The sequence below is a fragment of the Heptranchias perlo genome, chromosome X, assembly GCF_035084215.1.
Source record: "Heptranchias perlo isolate sHepPer1 chromosome X, sHepPer1.hap1, whole genome shotgun sequence".
Lineage (NCBI taxonomy): Eukaryota > Metazoa > Chordata > Chondrichthyes > Hexanchiformes > Hexanchidae > Heptranchias > Heptranchias perlo.
In genome coordinates this window covers 16788525-16814025 of record NC_090370.1, presented here as the reverse complement: position 1 = coordinate 16814025, position 25501 = coordinate 16788525, and the positions used below count along the sequence as shown (strand labels likewise).

The window sequence follows — 25501 nt, the reverse complement described above, 5'->3', positions numbered from 1 at the left end:
GCTCCCTCTGACTGACAGAGCACATGCCTGCAGAGTGTAAAGATTACAAGGGCTCCAATATTCCGTGAGGTGTTGACCTGGTCTTCCCATTGTAACTTCAACACGAGATTGGTGGGAAGCTCCAGGGGAACGCTGTAAACGGCCCTCTCCACCGTTACTTTGGGGGTTGAGCTGGTCTCCTGCTGAGGTTACAGTGGGAGATTGGGAGGATCCTAAAAAATTTCAGGAGCAAGACCACAAGATATTTTCAGATGAGGAAAACCATTCTTAGTTCATCCATCCCGAACGACCCTACGTTCCCCCCAACTGTAACATCCAATTGTTTCAGCCGTGGCTCAGTTGGTGGCACTTTCACCTCTGAGTCAGAAGGTTGTGGGTTCAAGTCCTGCTCCAGAGACTTGAGCCCATAATCCAGGCTGACATCCTGTGCAGTTGGAGGTACTGTCTTTCGGATGAGACGTTAAGCCGTCTGCCCTCTCAGGTGGATGTAAAAGATCCCAAGGCACTATTCAAAGAAGAGCTGGGGAGTTCTCCCAGTGTCCTGGTCAATATTCATACCTCAACCAACACCTAATGATCTGATCATTATCACATTACTGTTTGTGGGATCTTGCTGTGCGCAAATTGCCACATTTCCTACATTACAACAGTGACCACACTTCAAAAACATTGGTTGTAAAGCACTTTGGGACGTCCTGAGGTCGTGAAAGGTGCTATATAAATGCAAATTCTTTCCTTTCATCTTTCTTTCATATTTTCCAGGTTTTTTCCCTCCCCTGCTCTATCCAGGAATCCATTCCATGTGTCGATCACTCTCTGGGTGGAGAGAAACTTCCTGATATCAGTTCTAAATTTACCTTTTACTAGTTTGACCTAGGTGTCCTACTCTCACAATCCCATTTCATATTTCGGATTTATCTTCTCCATTCCTTTAACTATCTTAAATATCTTTATAACCTCACCTCTCAGAGGCTCCTATCCAGGTTGAATAGCCCAAGGGTTCATAAATCTTTACCTGGATTCCAAACATGACCTTGTGTTTCGAAGGCTGATAAGCAATTTATCTATCTTTATGAAGACTCTAAATTCCACCCGACTTTGATACAGGCCTTGACTCACATTGCAGTCTGCAAACACGTTATAATTTAACCCTTCGTCTCCAGACGGTGACAGAAATCTTGACATTCTTGACAGCTGTGAGTGAAAGATGGGCATGAGATGGAAAGCAGAGAGTACAGGCGATTTGTGAAGCTGGGCTGGCGAGTGTACAGGTAACGGATGACTAAAAAGCTAATTGAAAGGGTGCAAGTGACAACAAGGGAAACTGGCAGAAACAACGGGGCCAGATATTGCTGGGATTAGAATGATGCATTAACTGCGTTCGCCATTACTAATCCGTAAAAGAATCCAGCAATTTGCAGAGTAAAAGAGATATGCCATGAGTTCCGATGTTCCTCCAATTGCTGGATGATTTGCTCCGTCCCATCGTTAGCCTTGCTGAAGCCAATAAAATCCCTTTACGTCGCGAGGCTTCCCATTGAACTTAGTGGCAATCGTGAAATTGCTGGATTTACGACATTGATAGAAATGATTCCCACTGCAGCTATTTAGGGCCGGTAATTAATGTCGCAGAGGACCCTGGTAATGACGCGGTTTATGGCCCTGACACGACACTCAACCTTCGACGTCCAGAAAGGGGCCACTAAACCTGTGGAGTCTCACTCCAACAGGTAGTGAATTGTTCCCAGAGGTTTTTAAAACTTTTTAGCTGCCTTGGCAGTATCTTTGTGCCAGTCTTGCCATTCGCACTCCTGTTAATGTCGGAAGGCAATAGTTCTCAGAAAATAAAGCTGTTTCGACACTCAGAAGAGAGTCATTCAAATGCAAATTAGACACATTTCTTTCAGAAAATATTGGGATACAGTTTACGAGTATTTTGAGACAGGACAGGGGTAAAATTCGTTAAGGGTCGTTTTCGGGCGGGGGTAGCGCCATGCGCTAGTACCCTGCGCCCGATGGACCCTACGCAGGCAGCACGTGAACTTCATGCTGCCTGCTAATTATCATGATATCTCCGTGCAGCCAGCGCTACCCACGCTGCTGAGAGGCTGAACCTCTTAAAGGTGCAGACGCACATTTCAAATGGCAGGTACACCGCTTACAGGGAGGAGGGAAAGATGGCCATGAGGATAACAGGACCGGCGCGAGAGAGGGCTCCACGCTTCTCCGATGATGCTCTGGAGGCCCTGGTGGAAGGCGTGGACCAAAGGAGGGCCAGCATGTACCCGCAGGGCGGCCGGAGACCCTCCAGACTGCAGGCATTGGCAGGCTGTGGCGCAGGAAGTGAACGCTAGGAGCATTGCACCACGCACGTGAGTACAGTGCCGGAAGAAGTTCAATGATTTGACACGAGTGGTCAAGGTGAGTGAATGCAAGTGTCAAGTGGCACATCCGACCAACTGGACCACTGCTCCATGCGTCGCACTCCCTGTCACCCACCCACCAACAAACACTGCCCATCCATACGCAATGCTGCACTCGGCATGCTGCATCTCACACTTGCAGGCCACACAGCCACCACTCACAGATCACACATACTGGCAGCTATTCGACCACAACAGGCACATCACCCACACACCTTGCAGGACACTCACTGACACACTGTCCTCTGTCTTGCAGGAGAAGGTGGCGCATAACACCCGGCAGCAGGAGGGACCTGAGGGTGGACGGGCACGTCTACACATCCTCACCCCCCCTAGAGGAGACAGTGCTTCGGATCATTGGGCGGGCCATCGCTGCAGCCGTGACAATGTGCCGCGCTGGAGGTCCCGATGAAGGGGTCTCTGCATATCTAATATGCTCCTTCTCGTTTCCTACATCTCCCTCCTCCCATAATCTTTTCTGACTCACGTGCTGCACATGCTGTCAGCACACACATCTTACTTGCTCCTCTCCCCACTCCACAACTCAACTCGATCTGACACTTGCTTCCACCAGCTCAGAGACTGACTCTGCGCGTCCTTTAGAGGTTAGGTTAGAGGAGGGATCTGCATGTGGTGAGACACCGAGCACAAGTGCGCAGGAGCCGGGGTGGGGGGAATGGATACCACAGGAGCCAGCTCACCGGAGGGCGAGGTCGCTCACTAGTTCTGCTGCAGAGGAGTCAGATGAGGACTTCGATGGGCCAGGCTACAGAAGAAGGCTGATGGACGTACACCACCAAATGCTTGGTGCACTGGAAAGCCTGCGCATAATGAGAAGGGGCATGGAGGAGTCCAGCTCCAACTTGGCACAGGACTTTGTGCAGAGCTGGGAGCCCATCCTTACCCACATGGAACAGGTGGTCACCTCCATCAGCGCACCTGTGGAACCCACCATGATGCAACGTCTGATGGCCGATGTCGCAGCTTCCATTGCAACACAAACATCTTCCATCCAAGGTCTGACTGCTGCATTGGAAGCTCTGACTGCTGCCTTGGAAGCTCAGACTGCTGCTATCGTGGCTCTGGGGACCACCGTGGAACGGGGCTTCCAGGGAATCACAGCACTCCAGTAATCCGTTCTCCAGCTGATCACCAGGAGTGCTGAGGGGCCGCCCCGGGAGAGTGGCAGTGGCGCCATGACAGCCTTCCTGCTCCCACCCCTGCCACTCCGCCAGTGCCCCTGATGTTGCATATCGGCCAGCCAGGCCAGACTGCTGCAGCCCATGCTGAGATGGTGCAGTCTGAAACCGGGCCCTCCCGGCCCAGAGCTGCTTGAGGTCGTCCTCCAAGGCCATCTGGACATTCCTCCATTGAAGGCCAGCAGCCTCCCACCACCCATGCTCCAGCCACTGGGGAAGCACCTCATAGGAGCACTAGGATAGGTAAAGGCACACGGACAACAGGCACTAAGGGAATGCACAAGGGTGAATAGTTCTGTTCTGTTTCCATAATTTCATTTATTAATCCATAAATGAGTTTGATTTTGCATTTGGTGGTGGTTTTTATTCATGCAATGAGCTGAGAGGGACACCAATGTGTAATCTGATGGAGGGCGATTTGATTGTCTTGTGGGAGGGGAAAGGCGGGGAATGTAGGACTGTTGGTGAGTCCAATTATTGATAGCGGGCACGGATCAGGCGAGCACGCACAGCCCTTGCAGACAAGACGTGTTGTTCCTATTGCACCCTTGCGTCTTCCTCCACCTCCTTCTCCTCCTCTCCAGCCTCTTTCTCCTCCTCCTGCTCAGCCTCTTCCTCCTCCTCAGCCTCTTCCTCCTCAGCCTCCTCCTCCTCCACCTGTAGCTCAGGAGCTTCTCCGATCATTGGTGACAAAGGCTGGTCCCTCATGATGGCGAGGTTGTGCAGCATGCAGCATACCACCCCGAATCTGGCCGCCCGCTCAGGGGAATACTACAGGGCTCCTCCTGACTGGTCTAGGCAGCGGAAGCGTTGTTTGAGGAGGCCTATGGTGTGCTCCATGATGTTGTGTGTGGCAGCACGGCTCTCATTATAGGCCTGCATTATAGGTGTGCATGGGTTCCTGACTGGTATCATGAGCCACGGCGTGAGGGGCTAGCCCTTGTCGCCCAGTAGCCAGCCTTTGACTTGCCGAGTCGGGTGACAGATAGCTGGCACATTGGACTGCCGCATGACGAAGGCATTGTGACTGCTTCCAGGGTAGCGGGCATCGACCTCCATGATTCGATGCGTGTGGTCGCACACCAGCTGCACGTTGAGGGAGTGGAAGCCCTTTCGGTTGATGAAGACGGCCGAGTTGATGTGCGGGGCACGCAGGGCAATATGTGGGCAGTCAATGGCACCCTGCACCATGGGGAAACCAGCAATGTGGGCGGACCCCCGTGCTCGCTCGTTCTGCTTGTCTCTGTCAAGAGGGAAGGTGATGAACCTGTTCCTCATCTGGTACAGTGCGTCTGTGCCCTCCCTTATGCTGCAGTGCACTGCATACTGCGAGATGTTGCACGTGTCACCAGCAGAGGCCTGAAATGATCCTGAGCCGTAGAAATTCAGCTCCACTGTGACCTTCACAGCCACAAGCAATGCTGTCCTCACCCTGCTCTGAGGCTGCAGTTGTGGCCGCACCAGTTGAGTGATCTCGGTCACGGCTTCCTTGGTGAACCTCAGGCATCGGATGCAATCCTCCTCGGTCATGTTGAGGTAAGAGAATTGGTCCCGGAAGACCTTCATTGGGTAGGGCCTCCTGCTCAGTGCCCTGCGCCTCCTCGTCCTCTCTCTCCTCTCAGCTTGACCTGCTATGCGTGGCCTCTCTGCATGCTCCCAGTGATGCTCAATGCCCAGCGGGAGCCCAAGCAGACCGCCCATGGTTGGCAGGAATGTTGTTCAACCACGGTTGTAACTTTCCGAACCGTAAGGCAGTACCTGCCAAACCACTCTCAAAATGTACTCTAGGGACTCTCAGTAAGAATAGGGAGCTTCAATAAACACTTCCTAGTCCACCAGCATCCAGAAGCAATAATCCAGCAACTAACCTGCAACACCTGCATGCCCCTTTAAATAGGGCTGGTGGGGGGTCCTTCAGGCACTGTAAGAAACGTTCAGATGGTCGGGGTTAAGCCTGTGCTGAGTTGAGCGTTAAGGTCGAAAATGGTACTTATCACTTTAAATCAGCGTTGCACACTGATTGCACGCAGTGTTCCCTTCCAGCGTTCGGGATTTGCGCATGCGCTAATTCCTATACCAAGATGGCGTCCGGCGCACGTCACGCTGGAAACGTGCGTACGCATCCGAGACGCCATCTTGGATGTCAGAGAGGCCGAAACAACGGGCGCTACAGGGCCCAATTTAGCGCCCTGTGTGGTAAGTGTAGCATGTTTGGGAGGAACAGGTGACTTTGGACCTCTGGTTCTCAAAGCTCCCCACCAATGGAGTTTTCCTCGCCTCATGTCTGGGTCTGTTGTAGACTCATTATTCGAGATTGATTGTTATGATTAGTCAACAACTTCATTATACAATGTATCATGGTAGAAGGCGAACTAGGTGGCGAGGTGAGAGTGACTGCCCTTGACATCAAGGCAGCATTTGACCGAGTGTGGCACCAAGGAGCCCTAGTAAAATTGAAGTCAATGGGAATCAGGGGGGAAACTCTCCAGTGGCTGGAGTCATACCTAGCACAAAGGAAGGTGGTAATGGTTGTTGGAGGCAAATCATCTCAGCCCCAGGGCATTGCTGCAGGAGTTCCTCAGGGCAGTGTCCTAGGCCCAACCATCTTCAGCTGCTTCATCAATGACCTTCCCTCCATCATAAGGTCAGAAATGGGGATGTTCGCTGATGATTGCACAGTGTTCAGTTCCATTCGCAACCCCTCAAATAATGAAGCAGTCCGAGCCCGCATGCAGCAAGACCTGGACAACATCCAGGCTTGGGCTGATAAGTGGCAAGTAACATTCGCGCCAGACAAGTGCCTGGCAATGACCATCTCCAACAAGAGAGAGTCTAACCACCTCCCCTTGGCATTCAACGGCATTACCATCGCCGAATCCCCCACCATCAACATCCTGGGGGTCACCATTGACCAGAAACTTAACTGGACCAGCCATATAAATACTGTGACTACAAGAGCAGGTCAGAGGCTGGGTATTCTGCGGCGAGTAACTCACCTCCTGACTCCCCAAAGCCTTTCCACCATCTACAAGGCACAAGTCAGGAGTGTGATGGAATACTCTCCACTTGCCTGGATGAGTGCAGCTTCAACAACACTCAAGAAGCTCGACACCATCCAGGACAAAGCAGCCTGCTTGATTGGCACCCCATCCACCACCCTAAACATTCATTCCCTTCACCACCGGCGCACAGTGGCTGCAGTGTGTACCAGCCATAGGATGCACTGCAGCAACTCGCCAAGGCTTCTTCGACAGCACCTCCCAAACCCGCGACCTCTACCACCTAGAAGGACAAAGGCAGCAGGCACATGGGAACAACACCACCTGCACGTTCCCCTCCAAGTCACACACCATCCCGACTTGGAAATATATCACCGTTCCTTCATCGTCACTGGGTCAAAATCCTGGAACTCCCTTCCTAACAGCACTGTGGGAGAACCTTCACCACACGGACTGCAGCGGTTCAAGAAGGCGGCTCACCACCACCTTCTCAAGGGCAATTAGGGATGGGCAATAAATGCCGGCCTCGCCAGCGACGCCCACATCCCATGAACAAACAAAGAAAAAGGTGGACTGTGGTCTTTTCTCGTCCAGCAATTCCTATGTTTCTAGCAGCGCTGGGTGTTCCATTGCTCTTGATCATGATGGACGGGGCTGCTGGTTCTATACTTCAGGAGTCAAGAATGTTTGTACATTTTGCACACCTACCCTGCCATTCACTTATTAACTTTTCATAGACCAATACAGCAATTCTCAAACATAACTGGGTGACAATGTCCTCATCTTCTGCTTGTTCTTCAAAAAATAATTCTCACTTTTCCTTGCTGTCTCTTTTCTCTCTCTCTCTTAATCAATGCTCTTTCTTTCCGTCTCTTTATTTCTTTCTGTATCTAATTTTATTCTAATTCACCTTATTTCCTTCTCCATCATTTGCTCTGTTTCTTCCTCTATCCTTGAACAACATTGCTCAAGGAGAAGGACCATTTGGGCACGATGTTCATGAGGTCCCAGATGCGACACTGACAATTTACATTTCCAGCAATTTGCGGCGCAAATATAGTGCGGTGTGAATGGTGGGCATTTGTTCACCAAACCCGCCATTGCAACAGTTTCTGGCCCATTAATAATGGTGAAAAATTGGTAACATTAAAGCAACAAATGAATCCTTGTAATTGGCACTGGCTGCCAACTCAAGGTGTGCCAGCTCAAGGTGTGCCAACTCAAGGTGTGCCAGCTCAAGGTGTGCCAACTCAAGGTGTGCCAGCTCAAGGTGTGCCAACTCAAGGTGTGCCAACTCAAGGTGTGCCAGCTCGAGGTGTGCCAGCTCGAGGTGTGCCAACTCAAGGTGTGCCAACTCAAGGTGTGCCAGCTCAAGGTGTGCCAACTCAAGGTGTGCCAGCTCAAGGTGTGCCAACTCAAGGTGTGCCAGCTCAAGGTGTGCCGGCATGGCCAGCTCTTATAAATTGAAATGTGAAGTCCACAATCTTTTTAAAAGAACGATAAGGAAAAATCATTACGATAGTCTTGTGATTCAGACAAGTCACATCACTTACCTCGATGCGTCTCCTCCAGATAATTAGATGATCAAAGTCGTTGCCATAATCTGCTGAACCTTTAAGGAAAGCAAAAATGGTTACCCTCCAACCTGCTCTCGTGGTCCAGTGACTTAATAGAACAATGTCCCTCTTAAGTTACGACTTGCAGGGGTTTAGACACGGCCCTTTCATCGCAAGGATCTGAGACCAGACTCAGCCCAGACTGACGGGATGAAAGACTCCTCTCTCCACTGGCTATCAGGACCTTGTCATGTTTTTGGGGTTTTTATGCGAGATATTCATTGGGCTCAGCGTCAATGGTCTTTCCGATAAGTGGACCTCACCTGTCCTACAATCCGGAGTGCACATTATTTCATCCAGTATCTAGATAAACAATAGGAGGGCCCAGAGATAATTACAGAGAATCTTTATCCTGTATAATACCACCGGATCTTAGCATGTGCCACCATGTGAATTCGCCTTTCTTTATAGTTGACGGACAGGAATTTATTAAATGCTGTATTTTGTTGTTTTCCTGTACTGTACTTATTAAATGCTGTATGTTGTTGTTTTCCTGCACTGTATTTATTAAATGCTGTATGTTGTTTACCTGTACTGTATTTATTAAATGCTGTATGTTGTTTTCCTGCACTGTGTTTGTTCAACGCTGTATGTTGTTGTTTTCCTGTACTGTGTTTATTAAATGCTGTATGATGTTCTTTTCCTGTATTGTACTTATTAAATGCGGTATGTTGTTGTTTTCCTGTACTGTGTTTATTAAACGCGGAATGTTGTTGTTTTCCCGTACAGTGTTTTTTAAACGTGGTATGTTGTTATTTTCCTGTACTGTGTTTATTAAATGCTGTATGTTGTTGTTTTCCTGTATTGTATTTATTAAATGCTGTATGTTGTTTTCCTGTACTGTGTTTATTAAATACTGTATGTTGTTTTCCTGTACTGTGTTTATTAAATGCTGTATGTTGCTTTCATGTCCTGTGTTTATTAAATGCTGTATGTTGTTTTCCTGTACTGTGTTTATTAAATGCTGTATGTTGTTTTCCTGTACTGTGTTTATAAACGCGGCATGTTGTTGTTTTCCTGTACTGTGTTTATTAAACGTGGGTTGTTGTTGTTTTCCTATACTGTGTTTATTGAACGCGGTATGTTGTTGTTTTCCTGTACTGTGTTTATTAAATGTGGTATGATGTTGTTTTCCTGTACTGTGTTTATTAAATGTGGTATGTTGTTGTTTTCCTGTACTGTGTTTATTAAACATGGTTTGTTGTTGTTTTCCTGTACTGTGATTATTAAATGCTGTACGTTGTTGTTTTCCTGTACTGTGTTTATTAAACGTGGTATGTTGTTGTTTTCCTGTACTGTGTTTATTAACTGCTGTATGTTGTTGTTTTCCTGTACTGTGTTTATTAAACGTGGTATGTTGTTGTTTTCCTGTACTGTGTTTATTAAATGCGGTACGTTGTTGTTTTCCTGTACTGTGTTTATTAAACATGGTATGTTGTTGTTTTCCTGTACTGTGTTTATTAACTGCTGTATGTTTTTGTTTTCCTGTTCTGTGTTTATTAAACGTGGTATGTTGTTGTTTTCCTGTACTGTGTTTATTAAACGTGGTATGTTGTTGTTTTCCTGTACTGTGTTTATGAAATGTGGTATGTTGTTTCATTCCTGTATTGTATTTGTTAAATGCTGTACGTTGTTGTTTTCCTGTACTGTGTTTATTAAATGTGGTATGTTGTTGTTTTCCTGTACTGTGTTTATTAAACGCGGTATGTTTTTGTTTTCCTGTACTGTGTTTATGAAATGTGGTATGTTGTTTCATTCCTGTACTGTATTTGTTAAATGCTGTACGGTGTTGTTTTCCTGTACTGTGTTTATTAAATGCTGTATGTTGTTGTTTTCCTGTACTGTGTTTATTAAACGCTGTATGTTGTTGTTTTCCTGTACTGTGTTTATTAAAAATGGTTTGTTGTTGTTTTCATGTACTGTGTTTATTAAGCGTGGTTTGTTGTTGTTTTCCTGTACTGTGTTTATTAAATGCTGTATGTTGTTGTTTTCCTGTACTGTGTTTATTAAACGCGGTATGTTTTTGTTTTCCTGTACTGTGTTTATTAAAAATGGTTTGTTGTTGTTTTCCTGTACTGTGTTTATTAAACGTGGTTTGTTGTTGTTTTCCTGTACTGTGTTTATTAAATGCTGTATGTTGTTGTTTTCCTGTACTGTGTTTATTAAACGCTGTATGTTGTTGTTTTCCTGTACTGTGTTTATTAAAAATGGTTTGTTGTTGTTTTCCTGTACTGTGTTTATTAAATGTGGTATGATGTTGTTTTCCTGTACTGTGTTTATTAAATGTGGTATGTTGTTGTTTTCCTGTACTGTGTTTATTAAACATGGTTTGTTGTTGTTTTCCTGTACTGTGATTATTAAATGCGGTACGTTGTTGTTTTCCTGTACTGTGTTTATTAAATGTGGTATGTTGTTGTTTTCCTGTACTGTGTTTATTAACTGCTGTATGTTGTTGTTTTCCTGTACTGTGTTTATTAAACGTGGTATGTTGTTGTTTTCCTGTACTGTGTTTATTAAATGCGGTACGTTGTTGTTTTCCTGTACTGTGTTTATTAAACGTGGTATGTTGTTGTTTTCCTGTACTGTGTTATTAAATGTGGTATGTTGTTGTTTTCCTGTACTGTGTTTATTAACTGCTGTATGTTTTTGTATTCCTGTTCTGTGTTTATTAAACGTGGTATGTTGTTGTTTTCCTGTACTGTGTTTATTAAATGTGGTATGTTGTTGTTTTCCTGTACTGTGTTTATTAAATGTGGTATGTTGTTTTATTCCTGTACTGAGTTTATTAAACGTGGTTTGTTGTTGTTTTCCTGTACTGTGTTTATTAAACGCAGTATGATGTTGTTTTCTGTACTGTGTTTATTAAATGCGGTACATTGTTGTTTTCCTGTACTGTGTTTATTCAATGTGGTTTGTTGTTGCTTTCCTGTACTGTGTTTATTAAATGCAGTATGTTGTTTTTTTAATGTACTGTGTTTATTAAATGTGGTATGTTGTTGTTTTCCTGTACTCTGTTTATTAAACGTGGTATGTTGTTGTTTTCCTGTATTGTGTTCATTAAATGTGGTTTGTTGTTGTTTTCCTGTACTGTGTTTATGAAACGCTGTATGTTGTTGTTTTCCTGTACTGTGTTTATTAAACGGGTTTGTTGTTGTTTTCCTGTACTGAGTTTATTAAACGTGGTATGTTGTTGTTTTCTTGTACTGTGTTTATTAAACGTGGTATGTTGTTGTTTTCTTGTACTGTGTTTATTAAACGTAGTATGTTGTTGTTTTCCTGTACTGTGTTTATTAAACGTGGTTTGTTGTTGTTTTCCTGTACTGTGTTTATTAAATGGGTTTGTTGTTGTTTTCCTGTACTGTGTTTATTTAACGTGGTATGTTGTTGTTTCCTGCACTGTGTTTATTAAAAGTGGTTTGTTGTTGTTTTCCTGCACTGTGTTTATTAAATGCAGTATGAATTTGTTTTCCTTTACTGTGTTTATTAAACGTGGTTTGTTGTTGTTTTCCTGTACTGTGTTTATTAAACGTGGTATGTTGTTGTTTGCCTGTACTGTGTTTATTAATCGCTGTATGTTGTTGTTTTCCTGTACTGTGTTTATTAAATGCGGTACATTGTTGTTTTCCTGTACTGTGTTTATTAAATGTGGTTTGTTGTTGTTTTCCTGTATTGTGTTTATCAAACGCGGTACGTTGTTGTTTTCCTGTACTGTGGTTATTAAACGCAGTACATTGTTGTTTTCCTGTACTGTGTTTATTAAACGCGGTACGTTGTTGTTTTCCTGCACTGTGTTTATTAAACGCGGTACGTTTATATTTTCCTGTACTGTGTTTATTAAACACGGTACGTTGTTGTTTTCCTGCACTGTGCTTATTAGACGCGGTACGTTGTTGTTTTCCTGTACTGTGTTTATTAAACGCGGTACGTTGTTGTTTTCCTGCACTGTGTTTGTTAAACGCGGTACGTTGTTGTTTTCCTGCACTGTGTTTATTAAACGCGGTACGTTGTTGTTTTCCTGTACTGTGTTTATTAAACGCGGTACGTTGTTGTTTTCCTGTACTGTGTTTATTAAACGGGTTTGTTGTTGTTTTCCTGTACTGTGTTTATTAAAAATGGTTTGTTGTTGTTTTCCTGTACTGTGTTTATTAAATGTGGTATGTTGTTGTTTTCCTGTACTGTGTTTATTAAACGCGGTATGTTGTTGTTTTCCTGTACTGTGTTTATTAAATGTGGTATGTTGTTTCATTCCTGTACTGTATTTGTTAAATGCTGTACGTTGTTGTTCATCTGTACTGTGTTTATTAAATGCGGTATGTTATTGTTTTCCTGTACTGTGTTTATTAAACGCGGTACGTTGTTGTTTTCCTGCACTGTGTTTATTAAACGCGGTACTTTGTTGTTTTCCTGCACTGTGTTTATTAAACGCGGTACGTTGTTGTTTTCCTGCACTGTGTTTATTAAACGCGGTACGTTGATGTTTTCCTGTACTGTGTTTATTAAACGCGGTACGTTGTTGTTTTCCTGTACTGTGTTTATTAAACGCGGTACGTTGTTGTTTTCCTGTACTATGTTTATGAAACACTTTTTCATAAGCACATTCTTACCATTTGCTACGGCTCTTTGTGTTGTGTTTTCTTTTGATTGTTTCTTTCTTTCTCGCACTTCAGGTTCTCCCGGACACTCTTCTGTACTCATTTCGGAGTTCTGAGAAAACAAATAAAAATAGATTTAATCTGAAAGCAGCAGACATTATGGGCCCAATTTTAAAAGCCAAATCCGGGTGCGTTGGGGACAAAGAAAATCGGAGAAATCCAGAGCGGGGACTAATCCCGGCTCCAACCCGGCGGCCGGTTAGAGCCGGGATTTATTCCTGCTCCGGATTTGATTGATTGAGGTACTTAAGGTAGTTGATTTTTAGCCTTTCGGGCAGTTAAAACGATTTTGAACTTAACTGGGCAGCTTTCCCACTGCTTCTTATTCACGCCTGGTGAAAGCAGGTAAATTACATTTAACATTGCAAAAAAATCAATAAACATACATTCCAAAGATCTCACTTTCACCCCTCTCTGATGTCCGATCTCACTTTCACCCCTCTCTGATGTCTGATGTCACTTTCACCCCTCTCTGATGTCTGATGTCACTTTCACCACTCTCCGATGTCCGATGTCACTTTCATACCTCTCCGATGTCCGATGTCACTTTCACCCCTCTCCGATGTCCGATCTCACTTTCACCCCTCTCCGATGTCCGATCTCACTTTCACACCTCTCCGATGTCCGATGTCACTTTCACCCCTCTCCGATGTCGGATGTCACTTTCACCCCTCTCCGATGTCCGATCTCACTTTCATCCCTCTCTGATGTCCGATGTCACTTTCACCCCTCTCCGATGTCCGATGTCACTTTCACACCTGTCCGATGTCCGATCTCACTTTCACCCCTGTCCGATGTCCGATGTCACTTTCACCCCTCTCCGATGTCCGATGTCACTTTCACCCCTCTCCGATGTCCGATGTCACTTTCACCCCTCTCCGATGTCCGATGTCACTTTCACCCCTCTCCGATGTCCGATGTCACTTTCACCCCTCTCCGATGTCTGATCTCACTTTCACCCCTCTCCGATGTCCGATGTCACTTTCACCCCTCTCCGATGTCCGATGTCACTTTCACCCCTCTCCGATGTCTGATATCACTTTCACCCCTCTCTGATGTCTGATGTCACTTTCACCCCTCTCTGATGTCTGATCTCACTTACAACCCTCTCCGATGTCTGATATCACTTTCACCCCTCTCTGATGTCTGATGTCACTTTCACCCCTCTCCGATGTCTGATCTCACTTACAACCCTCTCTGATGTCTGATGTCACTTTCACCCGTCTCCGATGTCCGATGTCACTTTCACCCCTCTCCGATGTCCGATCTCACTTTCACCCCTCTCCGATGTCTGATGTCACTTTCACCCCTCTCTGATGGCCGATGTCACTTTCACCCCTCTCTGATGTCTGATGTCACTTTCACCCCTCTCTGATGTCCGATCTCACTTTCACCCCTCTCCGATGTCCGATGTCACTTTCACCCCTCTCCGATGTCCGATGTCACTTTCACCCCTCTCCGATGTCCGATGTCACTTTCACCCCTCTCCGATGTCCGATGTCACTTTCACCCCTCTCCGATGTCCGATGTCACTTTCACCCCTCTCCGATGTCTGATCTCACTTTCACCACTCTCTGATGTCCGATGTCACTTTCACCCCTCTCCGATGTCCGATGTCACTTTCACCCCTCTCTGATGTCCGATGTCACTTTCACCCCTCTCTGATGTCCGATGTCACTTTCACCCCTCTCCGATGTCTGATGTCACTTTCAACCCTTTCCGATGTCGGATGTCACTTTCACCCCTCTCCGATGTCCGATCTCACTTTCACCCCTCTCCGATGTCCGATGTCACTTTCACCCCTCTCCGATGTCCGATGTCACTTTCACCCCTCTCCGATGTCCGATGTCACTTTCACCCCTCTCCGATGTCCAATGTCACTTTCACCCCTCTCCGATGTCGGATGTCACTTTCACCCCTCTCTGATGTCTGATGTCACTTTCACCCCTCTCCGATGTCGGATGTCACTTTCACCCCTCTCTGATGTCCGATGTCACTTTCACCCCTCTCTGATGTCGGATGTCACTTTCACCCCTCTCCGATGTCCGATGTCACTTTCACCCCTCTCTGATGTCCGATGTCAATTTCACCCCTCTCCGATGTCTGATGTCACTTTCACCCCTTTCTGATGTCCGATGTCACTTTCACCCCTCTCTGATGTCCGATGTCACTTTCACCCCTCTCTGATGTCCGATGTCACTTTCACCCCTCTCCGATGTCGGATGTCACTTTCACCCCTCTCCGATGTCCGATGTCACTTTCACCCCTCTCCGATGTCCGATCTCACTTTCACCCCTCTCTGATGTCCGATGTCACTTTCACCCCTCCCTGATGTCCGATGTCACTTTCACCCCTCTCCGATGTCCGATCTCACTTTCACCCCTCTCTGATGTCCGATGTCACTTTCACCCCTCTCCGATGTCCGATGTCACTTTCACCCCTCTCCGATGTCCGATGTCACTTTCACCCCTCTCTGATGTCCGATGTCACTTCCACCCCTCTCCGATGTCTGATGTCACTTTCACCCCTCTCTGATGTCCGATCTCACTTTCACCCCTCTCCGATGTCCGATGTCACTTTCACCCCTCTCTGATGTCCGATCTCACTTTCACCCCTCTCCGATGTCCGATCTCACTTTCATCCCTCTCCGATGTCCGATGTCACTTTCACCCCTCTCCGATGTCTGATCTCACTTTCACCCCTCTCTGATGTCCGATGTCACTTTCACCCCTCTCCGATGTCGGATGTCACTTTCACCCCTCTCTGATGTCCGATCTCACTTTCACCACTCTCTGAGGTCCGATGTCACTTTCACCCCTCTCTGATGTCCGATGTCACTTTCACCCCTCTCTGATGTCCGATGTCACTTTCACCCCTCTCTGATGTCTGATCTCACTTTCACTCCTCTCTGATGTCCGATGTCACTTTCACCCCTCTCCGATGTCTGATGTCACTTTCATCCCTCTCCGATGTCCGATGTCACTTTCACCCCTCTCCGATGTCCGAAATCACTTTCACCCCTTTCCGATATCCGATGTCACTTTCACCCCTCTCCGATGTCTGATGTCACTTTCACCCCTCTCTGATGTCTGATGTCACTTTCACCCCTCTCCGATGTCTGAACTCACTTTCACCCCTCTCCGATGTCTGAACTCACTTTCACCCCTCTCCGATGTCCGATGTCACTTTCACCCCTCTCTGATGTCTGATGTCACTTTCACCCCTCTCCGATGTCCGATCTCACTTTCACCCCTCACAGATGTCCGATGTCACTTTCACCCCTCTCTGATGTCCGATGTCACTTTCACCCCTCTCCGATGTCTGATGTCACTTTCACCCCTCTCCGATGTCCGATGTCACTTTCACCCCTCTCCGATGTCACTTTCACCCCTCTCTGATGTCTGATGTCACTTTCACCCCTCTCCGATGTCCGATCTCACTTTCACCCCTCTCCGATGTCTGATGTCACTTTCACCCCTCTCTGATGTCCGATGTCGCTTTCACCCCTCTCTGATGTCCGATCTCACTTTCACCCCTCTCTGATGTCCGATGTCACTTTCACCCCTCTCCGATGTCCGATGTCACTTTCACCCCTCTCCGATGTCCGATGTCACTTTCACCCCTCTCCGATGTCTGATGTCACTTTCACCCCTCTCAGATGTCTGATCTCACTTTCACCCCTCTCTGATGTCCGATCTCATTTTCACCCCTCTCTGATGTCCGATCTCACTTTCATCCCTCTCTGATGTCCGATGTCACTTTCACCCCTCTCTGATGTCTGATCTCACTTTCACCCCTCTCTGATGTCTGATCTCACTTTCACCCCTCTCCGATGTCTGATGTCACTTTCATCCCTCTCCGATGTCGGATGTCACTTTCACCCCTCTCCGATGTCCGATGTCACTTTCACCCCTCTCTGATGTCTGATGTCACTTTCACCCCTCTCCGATGTCCGATGTCACTTTCACCCCTCTCTGATGTCTGATCTCACTTTGACCCCTCTCTGATGTCTGATGTCACTTTCACCCCTCTCTGATGTCCGATGTCACTTTCACCCCTCTCTGATGTCCGATGTCACTTTCACCCCTCTCCGATGTCCGATGTCACTTTCACCCCTCTCTGATGTCCGATCTCACTTTCACCCCTCTCTGATGTCCGATGTCACTTTCACCCCTCTCCGATGTCCGATGTCACTTTCACCCCTCTCTGATGTCTGATGTCACTTTCACCCCTCTCTGATGTCCGATGTCACTTTCACCCCTCTCCGATGTCCGATGTCACTTTCACCCCTCTCCGATGTCCGATGTCACTTTCACCCCTCTCCGATGTCCGATGTCAATTTCACCCCTCTCTGATGTCTGATGTCACTTTCACCCCTCTCCGATGTCCGATGTCACTTTCACCCCTCTCCGATGTCCGATCTCACTTTCACCCCTCTCCGATGTCTGATGTCACTTTCACCCCTCTCTGATGTCCGATGTCACTTTCACCCCTCTCCGATGTCCGATGTCACTTTCACCCCTCTCCAATGTCCGATGTCACGTTCACCCCTCTCTGATGTCCGATGTCACTTTCACCCCTCTCCGATGTCCGATGTCACTTTCACCCCTCTCTGATGTCCGATGTCACTTTCACCCCTCTCTGATGTCTGATGTCACTTTCACCCCTCTCCGATGTCCGATGTCACTTTCACCCCTCTCCGATGTCAGATGTCACTTTCACCCCTCTCCGATGTCCGATGTCACTTTCACCCCTCTCCGATGTCCGATGTCACTTTCACCCCTCTCTGATGTCTGATGTCACTTTCACCCCTCTCTGATGTCCGATGTCACTTTCACCCCTCTCCGATGTCCGATGTCACTTTCACCCCTCTCTGATGTCCGATGTCACTTTCACCCCTCTCCGATGTCCGATCTCACTTTCACCCCTCTCTGATGTCCGATGTCACTTTCACCCCTCTCTGATGTCTGATGTCACTTTCACCCCTCTCTGATGTCTGATCTCACTTTCACCCCTCACAGATGTCCGATGTCACTTTCACCCCTCTCTGATGTCCGATGTCACTTTCACCCCTCTCCGATGTCTGATGTCACTTTCACCCCTCTCTGATGTCCGATGTCGCTTTCACCCCTCTCTGATGTCCGATCTCACTTTCACCCCTCTCTGATGTCCGATGTCACTTTCACCCCTCTCCGATGTCCGATGTCACTTTCACCCCTCTCCGATGTCTGATCTCACTTTCACCCCTCTCTGATGTCCGATCTCACTTTCACCCCTCTCTGATGTCCGATCTCACTTTCACCCCTCTCTGATGTCCGATCTCACTTTCATCCCTCTCTGATGTCTGATCTCACTTTCATCCCTCTCTGATGTCTGATCTCACTTTCACCCCTCTCCGATGTCCGATGTCACTTTCACCCCTCTCTGATGTCTGATGTCACTTTCACCCCTCTCCGATGTCCGATGTCACTTTCACCCCTCTCTGATGTCTGATGTCACTTTCACCCCTCTCTGATGTCCGATGTCACTTTCACCCCTCTCCGATGTCCGATGTCACTTTCACCCCTCTCCGATGTCCGATGTCACTTTCACCCCTCTCTGATGTCCGATCTCACTTTCACCCCTCTCTGATGTCCGATGTCACTTTCACCCCTCTCTGATGTCCGATGTCACTTTCACCCCTCTCTGATGTCCGATGTCACTTTCACCCCTCTCTGATGTCTGATCTCACTTTCACTCCTCTCTGATGTCCGATGTCACTTTCACCCCTCTCCGATGTCTGATGTCACTTTCATCCCTCTCCGATGTCCGATGTCACTTTCACCCCTCTTCGATGTCCGAAATCACTTTCACCCCTCTCTGATGTCCGATCTCACTTTCACCCCTCTCTGATGTCTGATGTCACTTTCACCCCTCTCTGATGTCTGATGTCACTTTCAGCCCTCTCCGATGTCCGATGTCACTTTCACCCCTCTCTGATGTCCGATGTCACTTTCACCCCTCTCCGATGTCTGAACTCACTTTCACCCCTCTCTGATGTCCGATGTCACTTTCACCCCTCACAGATGTCCGATGTCACTTTCACCCCTCTCTGATGTCCGATGTCACTTTCACCCCTCTCCGATGTCTGATGTCACTTTCACCCCTCTCCGATGTCCGATGTCACTTTCACCCCTCTCCGATGTCCGATGTAACTTTCACCCCTCTCTGATGTCCGATCTTACTTTCACCCCTCTCTGATGTCCGATGTCACTTTCACCCCTCTCCGATGTCTGATGTCACTTTCACCCCTCTCTGATGTCCGATCTCACTTTCACCCCTCTCTGATATCCGATGTCACTTTCACCCCTCTCCGATGTCCGATGTCACTTTCACCCCTGTCCGATGTCCGATGTCACTTTCACCCCTCTCCGATGTCTGATGTCACTTTCACACCTCTCAGATGTCTGATCTCACTTTCACCCCTCTCTGATGTCCGATGTCACTTTCACCCCTCTCCGATGTCTGATGTCACTTTCACCCCTCTCTGATGTCCGATCTCACTTTCACCCCTCTCTGATGTCTGATGTCACTTTCACCCCTCTCCGATGTCCGATGTCACTTTCACCCCTCTCTGATGTTTGATCTCACTTTGACCCCTCTCTGATGTCTGATCTCACTTTGACCCCTCTCTGATGTCTGATGTCACTTTCACCCCTCTCTGATGTCCGATGTCACTTTCACCCCTCTCTGATGTCCGATCTCACTTTCACCCCTCTCTGATGTCCGATGTCACTTTCACCCCTCTCCGATGTCCGATGTCACTTTCACCCCTCTCTGATGTCCGATGTCACTTTCACCCCTCTCTGATGTCCGATGTCACTTTCACCCCTCTCTGATGTCCGATCTCACTTTCACCCCTCTCTGATGTCCGATGTCACTTTCACCCCTCTCTGATGTCCGATCTCACTTTCACCCCTCTCCGATGTCACTTTCACCCCTCTCTGATGTCCGATGTCACTTTCACCCCTCTCCGATGTCCGATCTCACTTTCACCCCTCTCCGATGTCCGATGTCACTTTCACCCCTCTCCGATGTCCGATGTCACTTTCACCCCTCTCTGATGTCTGATGTCACTTTCACCCCTCTCCGATGTCACTTTCACCCCTCTCCGATGTCCGATCTCACTTTCACCCCTCTCCGATGTCCGATGTCACTTTCACCCCTCTTCGATGTCCGATGTCACTTTCACCCCTCTCTGATGTCCGATCTCACTTTCACCCCTCTCCGATGTCCGATGTCACTTTCACCCCTCTCCGATGTCCGATGTCACTTTCACCCCTCTCTGATGTCTGATGTCACTTTCACCCCTCTCCGATGTCACTTTCACCCCTCTCCGATGTCCGATGTCACTTTCACCCCTCTCCGATGTCCGATGTCACTTTCACCCCTCTCCGATGTCCGATGTCACTTTCACCCCTCTCCGATGTCCGATGTCACTTTCACCCCTCTCCGATGTCCGATGTCACTTTCACCCCTCTCCGATGTCCGATGTCACTTTCACCCCTCTCCGATGTCCGATGTCACTTTCACCCCTCTCCGATGTCCGATGTCACTTTCACCCCTCTCCGATGTCCGATGTCACTTTCACCCCTCTCCGATGTCCGATGTCACTTTCACCCCTCTCTGATGTCTGATGTCACTTTCACCCCTCTCCGATGTCACTTTCACCTCTCTCCGATGTCCGATCTCACTTTCACCCCTCTCCGATGTCCGATGTCACTTTCACCCCTCTCTGATATCCGATGTCACTTTCACCCCTCTCCGATGTCCGATGTCACTTTCACCCCTGTCCGATGTCCGATGTCACTTTCACCCCTCTCCGATGTCTGATGTCACTTTCACACCTCTCAGATGTCTGATCTCACTTTCACCCCTCTCTGATGTCCGATGTCACTTTCACCCCTCTCCGATGTCTGATGTCACTTTCACCCCTCTCTGATGTCCGATCTCACTTTCACCCCTCTCTGATGTCTGATGTCACTTTCACCCCTCTCCGATGTCCGATGTCACTTTCACCCCTCTCTGATGTTTGATCTCACTTTGACCCCTCTCTGATGTCTGATCTCACTTTGACCCCTCTCTGATGTCTGATGTCACTTTCACCCCTCTCTGATGTCCGATGTCACTTTCACCCCTCTCAGATGTCCGATGTCACTTTCACCCCTCTCTGATGTCCGATCTCACTTTCACCCCTCTCTGATGTCCGATCTCACTTTCACCCCTCTCCGATGTCCGATGTCACTTTCACCCCTCTCTGATGTCCGATGTCACTTTCACCCCTCTCTGATGTCCGATGTCACTTTCACCCCTCTCTGATGTCCGATCTCACTTTCACCCCTCTCTGATGTCCGATGTCACTTTCACCCCTCTCTGATGTCCGATCTCACTTTCACCCCTCTCCGATGTCACTTTCACCCCTCTCTGATGTCCGATGTCACTTTCACCCCTCTCCGATGTCCGATCTCACTTTCACCCCTCTCCGATGTCCGATGTCACTTTCACCCCTCTCCGATGTCCGATGTCACTTTCATCCCTCTCTGATGTCTGATGTCACTTTCACCCCTCTCCGATGTCACTTTCACCCCTCTCCGATGTCCGATCTCACTTTCACCCCTCTCCGATGTCCGATGTCACTTTCACCCCTCTTCGATGTCCGATGTCACTTTCACCCCTCTCTGATGTCCGATCTCACTTTCACCCCTCTCCGATGTCCGATGTCACTTTCACCCCTCTCCGATGTCACTTTCACCCCTCTCCGATGTCCGATGTCACTTTCACCCCTCTCCGATGTCCGATGTCACTTTCACCCCTCTCCGATGTCCGATGTCACTTTCACCCCTCTCCGATGTCCGATGTCACTTTCACCCCTCTCCGATGTCCGATGTCACTTTCACCCCTCTCCGATGTCCGATGTCACTTTCACCCCTCTCCGATGTCCGATGTCACTTTCACCCCTCTCCGATGTCCGATGTCACTTTCACCCCTCTCCGATGTCCGATGTCACTTTCACCCCTCTCCGATGTCCGATGTCACTTTCACCCCTCTCTGATGTCTGATGTCACTTTCACCCCTCTCCGATGTCACTTTCACCCCTCTCCGATGTCCGATCTCACTTTCACCCCTCTCCGATGTCCGATGTCACTTTCACCCCTCTTCGATGTCCGATGTCACTTTCACCCCTCTCTGATGTCCGATATCACTTTCACCCCTCTCCGATGTCCGATGTCACTTTCACCCCTCTCCGATGTCCGATGTCACTTTCACCCCTCTCTGATGTCCGATGTCACTTTCACCCCTCTCCGATGTCACTTTCACCCCTCTCCGATGTCCGATGTCACTTTCACCCCTCTCCGATGTCCGATGTCACTTTCACCCCTCTCCGATGTCCGATGTCACTTTCACCCCTCTCCGATGTCCGATGTCACTTTCACCCCTCTCCGATGTCCGATGTCACTTTCACCCCTCTCCGATGTCCGATGTCACTTTCACCCCTCTCCGATGTCCGATGTCACTTTCACCCCTGTCTGATGTCCGATGTCACTTTCACCCCTCTCCGATGTCCGATGTCACTTTCACCCCTCTCCGATGTCCGATGTCACTTTCACCCCTCTCCGATGTCCGATGTCACTTTCACCCCTGTCTGATGTCCGATCTCACTTTCACCCCTCTCTGATGTCCGATGTCACTTTCACCCCTCTCCGATGTCTGATGTCACGTTCACCCCTCTCTGATGTCCGATGTCACTTTCACCCCTCACTGATGTCCGATCTCACTTTCACCCCTCTCTGATGTCCGATGTCACTTTCATCCCTCTCCGATGTCCGATGTCACTTTCACACCTCTCCGATGTCTGATCTCACTTTCACCCCTCTCCGATGTCTGATGTCACTTTCCCCCCTCTCCGATGTCTGATCTCACTTTCACCCCTCTCTGATGTCCGATGTCACTTTCACCCCTCACTGATGTCCGATCTCACTTTCATCCCTCTCCGATGTCCGATGTCACTTTCACCCCTCTCCGATGTCTGATCTCACTTTCACCCCTCTCCGATGTCTGATGTCACTTTCACCCCTCTCCGATGTCCGATCTCACTTTCACCCCTCTCCGATGTCTGATGTCACTTTCACCCCTCTCCGATGTCCGATGTCACTTTCACCCCTCTCTGATGTCCGATGTCACTTTCACCCCTCTCTGATGTCCGATGTCACTTTCACCCCTCTCTGATGTCGGATCTCACTTTCACCCCTCTCTGATGTCCGATGTCACTTTCACCCCTCTCTGATGTCCGATGTCACTTTCACCCCTCTCTGATGTCCGATGTCACTTTCACCCCTCTCCGATGTCTGATGTCACTTTCACCCCTCTCCGATGTCTGATCTCACTTTCACCCCTCTCTGATGTCTGATCTCACTTTCACCCCTCTCCGATGTCTGATGTCACTTTCACCCCTCTCTGATGTCCGATCTCACTTTCACCCCTCTCTGATGTCCGATGTCACTTTCACCCCTCTCCGATGTCTGATGTCACTTTCACCCCTCTCTGATGTCCGATCTCACTTTCACCCCTCTCTGATATCCGATGTCACTTTCTCCCCTGTCCGATGTCCGATGTCACTTTCACCCCTCTCCGATGTCTGATGTCACTTTCACACCTCTCAGATGTCTGATCTCACTTTCACCCCTCTCTGATGTCCGATGTCACTTTCACCCCTCTCTGATGTCTGATCTCACTTTCACCCCTCTCTGATGTCTGATGTCACTTTCACCCCTCTCCGATGTCCGATGTCACTTTCACCCCTCTCTGATGTCTGATCTCACTTTGACCCCTCTCTGATGTCTGATCTCACTTTGACCACTCTCTGATGTCTGATGTCACTTTCACCCCTCTCTGATGTCTGATGTCACTTTCACCCCTCTCCGATGTCTGATGTCACTTTCACCCCTCTCTGATGTCCGATGTCACTTTCACCCCTCTCTGATGTCTGATCTCACTTTGACCCCTCTCTGATGTCTGATCTCACTTTGACCACTCTCTGATGTCCGATCTCACTTTCACCCCTCTCTGATGTCCGATGTCACTTTCACCCCTCTCAGATGTCCGATGTCACTTTCACCCCTCTCTGATGTCCGATCTCACTTTCACCCCTCTCCGATGTCCGATGTCACTTTCACCCCTCTCCGATGTCCGATGTCACTTTCACCCCTCTCTGATGTCCGATGTCACTTTCACCCCTCTCTGATGTCCGATGTCACTTTCACCCCTCTCTGATGTCCGATCTCACTTTCACCCCTCTCTGATGTCCGATGTCACTTTCACCCCTCTCTGATGTCCGATCTCACTTTCACCCCTCTCCGATGTCACTTTCACCCCTCTCTGATGTCCGATGTCACTTTCACCCCTCTTCGATGTCCGATGTCACTTTCACCCCTCTCTGATGTCCGATCTCACTTTCACCCCTCTCCGATGTCACTTTCACCCCTCTCTGATGTCCGATCTCACTTTCACCCCTCTCCGATGTCCGATGTCACTTTCACCCCTCTCCGATGTCCGATGTCACTTTCACCCCTCTCTGATGTCCGATGTCACTTTCACCCCTCTCCGATGTCCGATGTCACTTTCACCCCTCTCCGATGTCCGATGTCACTTTCACCCCTCTCCGATGTCGGATGTCACTTTCACCCCTCTCCGATGTCCGATGTCACTTTCACCCCTCTCCGATGTCCGATGTCACTTTCACCCCTCTCCGATGTCCGATGTCACTTTCACCCCTGTCTGATGTCCGATGTCACTTTCACCCCTCTCCGATGTCCGATGTCACTTTCACCCCTCTCCGATGTCCGATGTCACTTTCACCCCTCTCCGATGTCCGATGTCACTTTCACCCCTGTCTGATGTCCGATCTCACTTTCACCCCTCTCTGATGTCCGATGTCACTTTCACCCCTCTCCGATGTCCGATGTCACTTTCACCCCTCTCTGATGTCCGATGTCACTTTCACCCCTCTCCGATGTCTGATCTCACTTTCACCCCTCTCCGATGTCTGATGTCACTTTCAACCCTCTCCGATGTCGGATCTCACTTTCACCCCTCTCTGATGTCTGATCTCACTTTCACCCCTCTCTGATGTCCGATCTCACTTTCACCCCTCTCCGATGTCACTTTCACCCCTATCTGATGTCTGATGTCACTTTCACCCCTCTTCGATGTCCGATGTCACTTTCACCCCTCTCTGATGTCCGATCTCACTTTCACCCCTCTCCGATGTCACTTTCACCCCTCTCTGATGTCCGATCTCACTTTCACCCCTCTCCGATGTCCGATGTCACTTTCACCCCTCTCCGATGTCCGATGTCACTTTCACCCCTCTCTGATGTCTGATGTCACTTTCACCCCTCTCCGATGTCACTTTCACCCCTCTCCGATGTCCGATGTCACTTTCACCCCTCTCCGATGTCCGATGTCACTTTCACCCCTCTCCGATGTCCGATGTCACTTTCACCCCTCTCCGATGTCCGATGTCACTTTCACCCCTCTCCGATGTCCGATGTCACTTTCACCCCTCTCCGATGT

General features: G+C 48.5%; 1 protein-coding gene across 1 annotated transcript in view; it reads right to left on the bottom strand.

Annotated features, from left to right (window-relative positions):
- Positions 1–25501, bottom strand: part of LOC137307316 (sterol O-acyltransferase 2-like) — a 182240-nt gene that overhangs the window by 76709 nt on the left and 80030 nt on the right. The window contains exons 2-3 of the mRNA XM_067976785.1: positions 12842–12941; positions 8175–8233 (exon numbers count right to left, since the gene is read on the bottom strand). Of these exons, the coding sequence (XP_067832886.1) occupies positions 8175–8233; positions 12842–12932 (150 nt within the window). The 5' untranslated portion in view covers positions 12933–12941. The remainder of the gene's footprint in view (positions 1–8174; positions 8234–12841; positions 12942–25501) is intronic.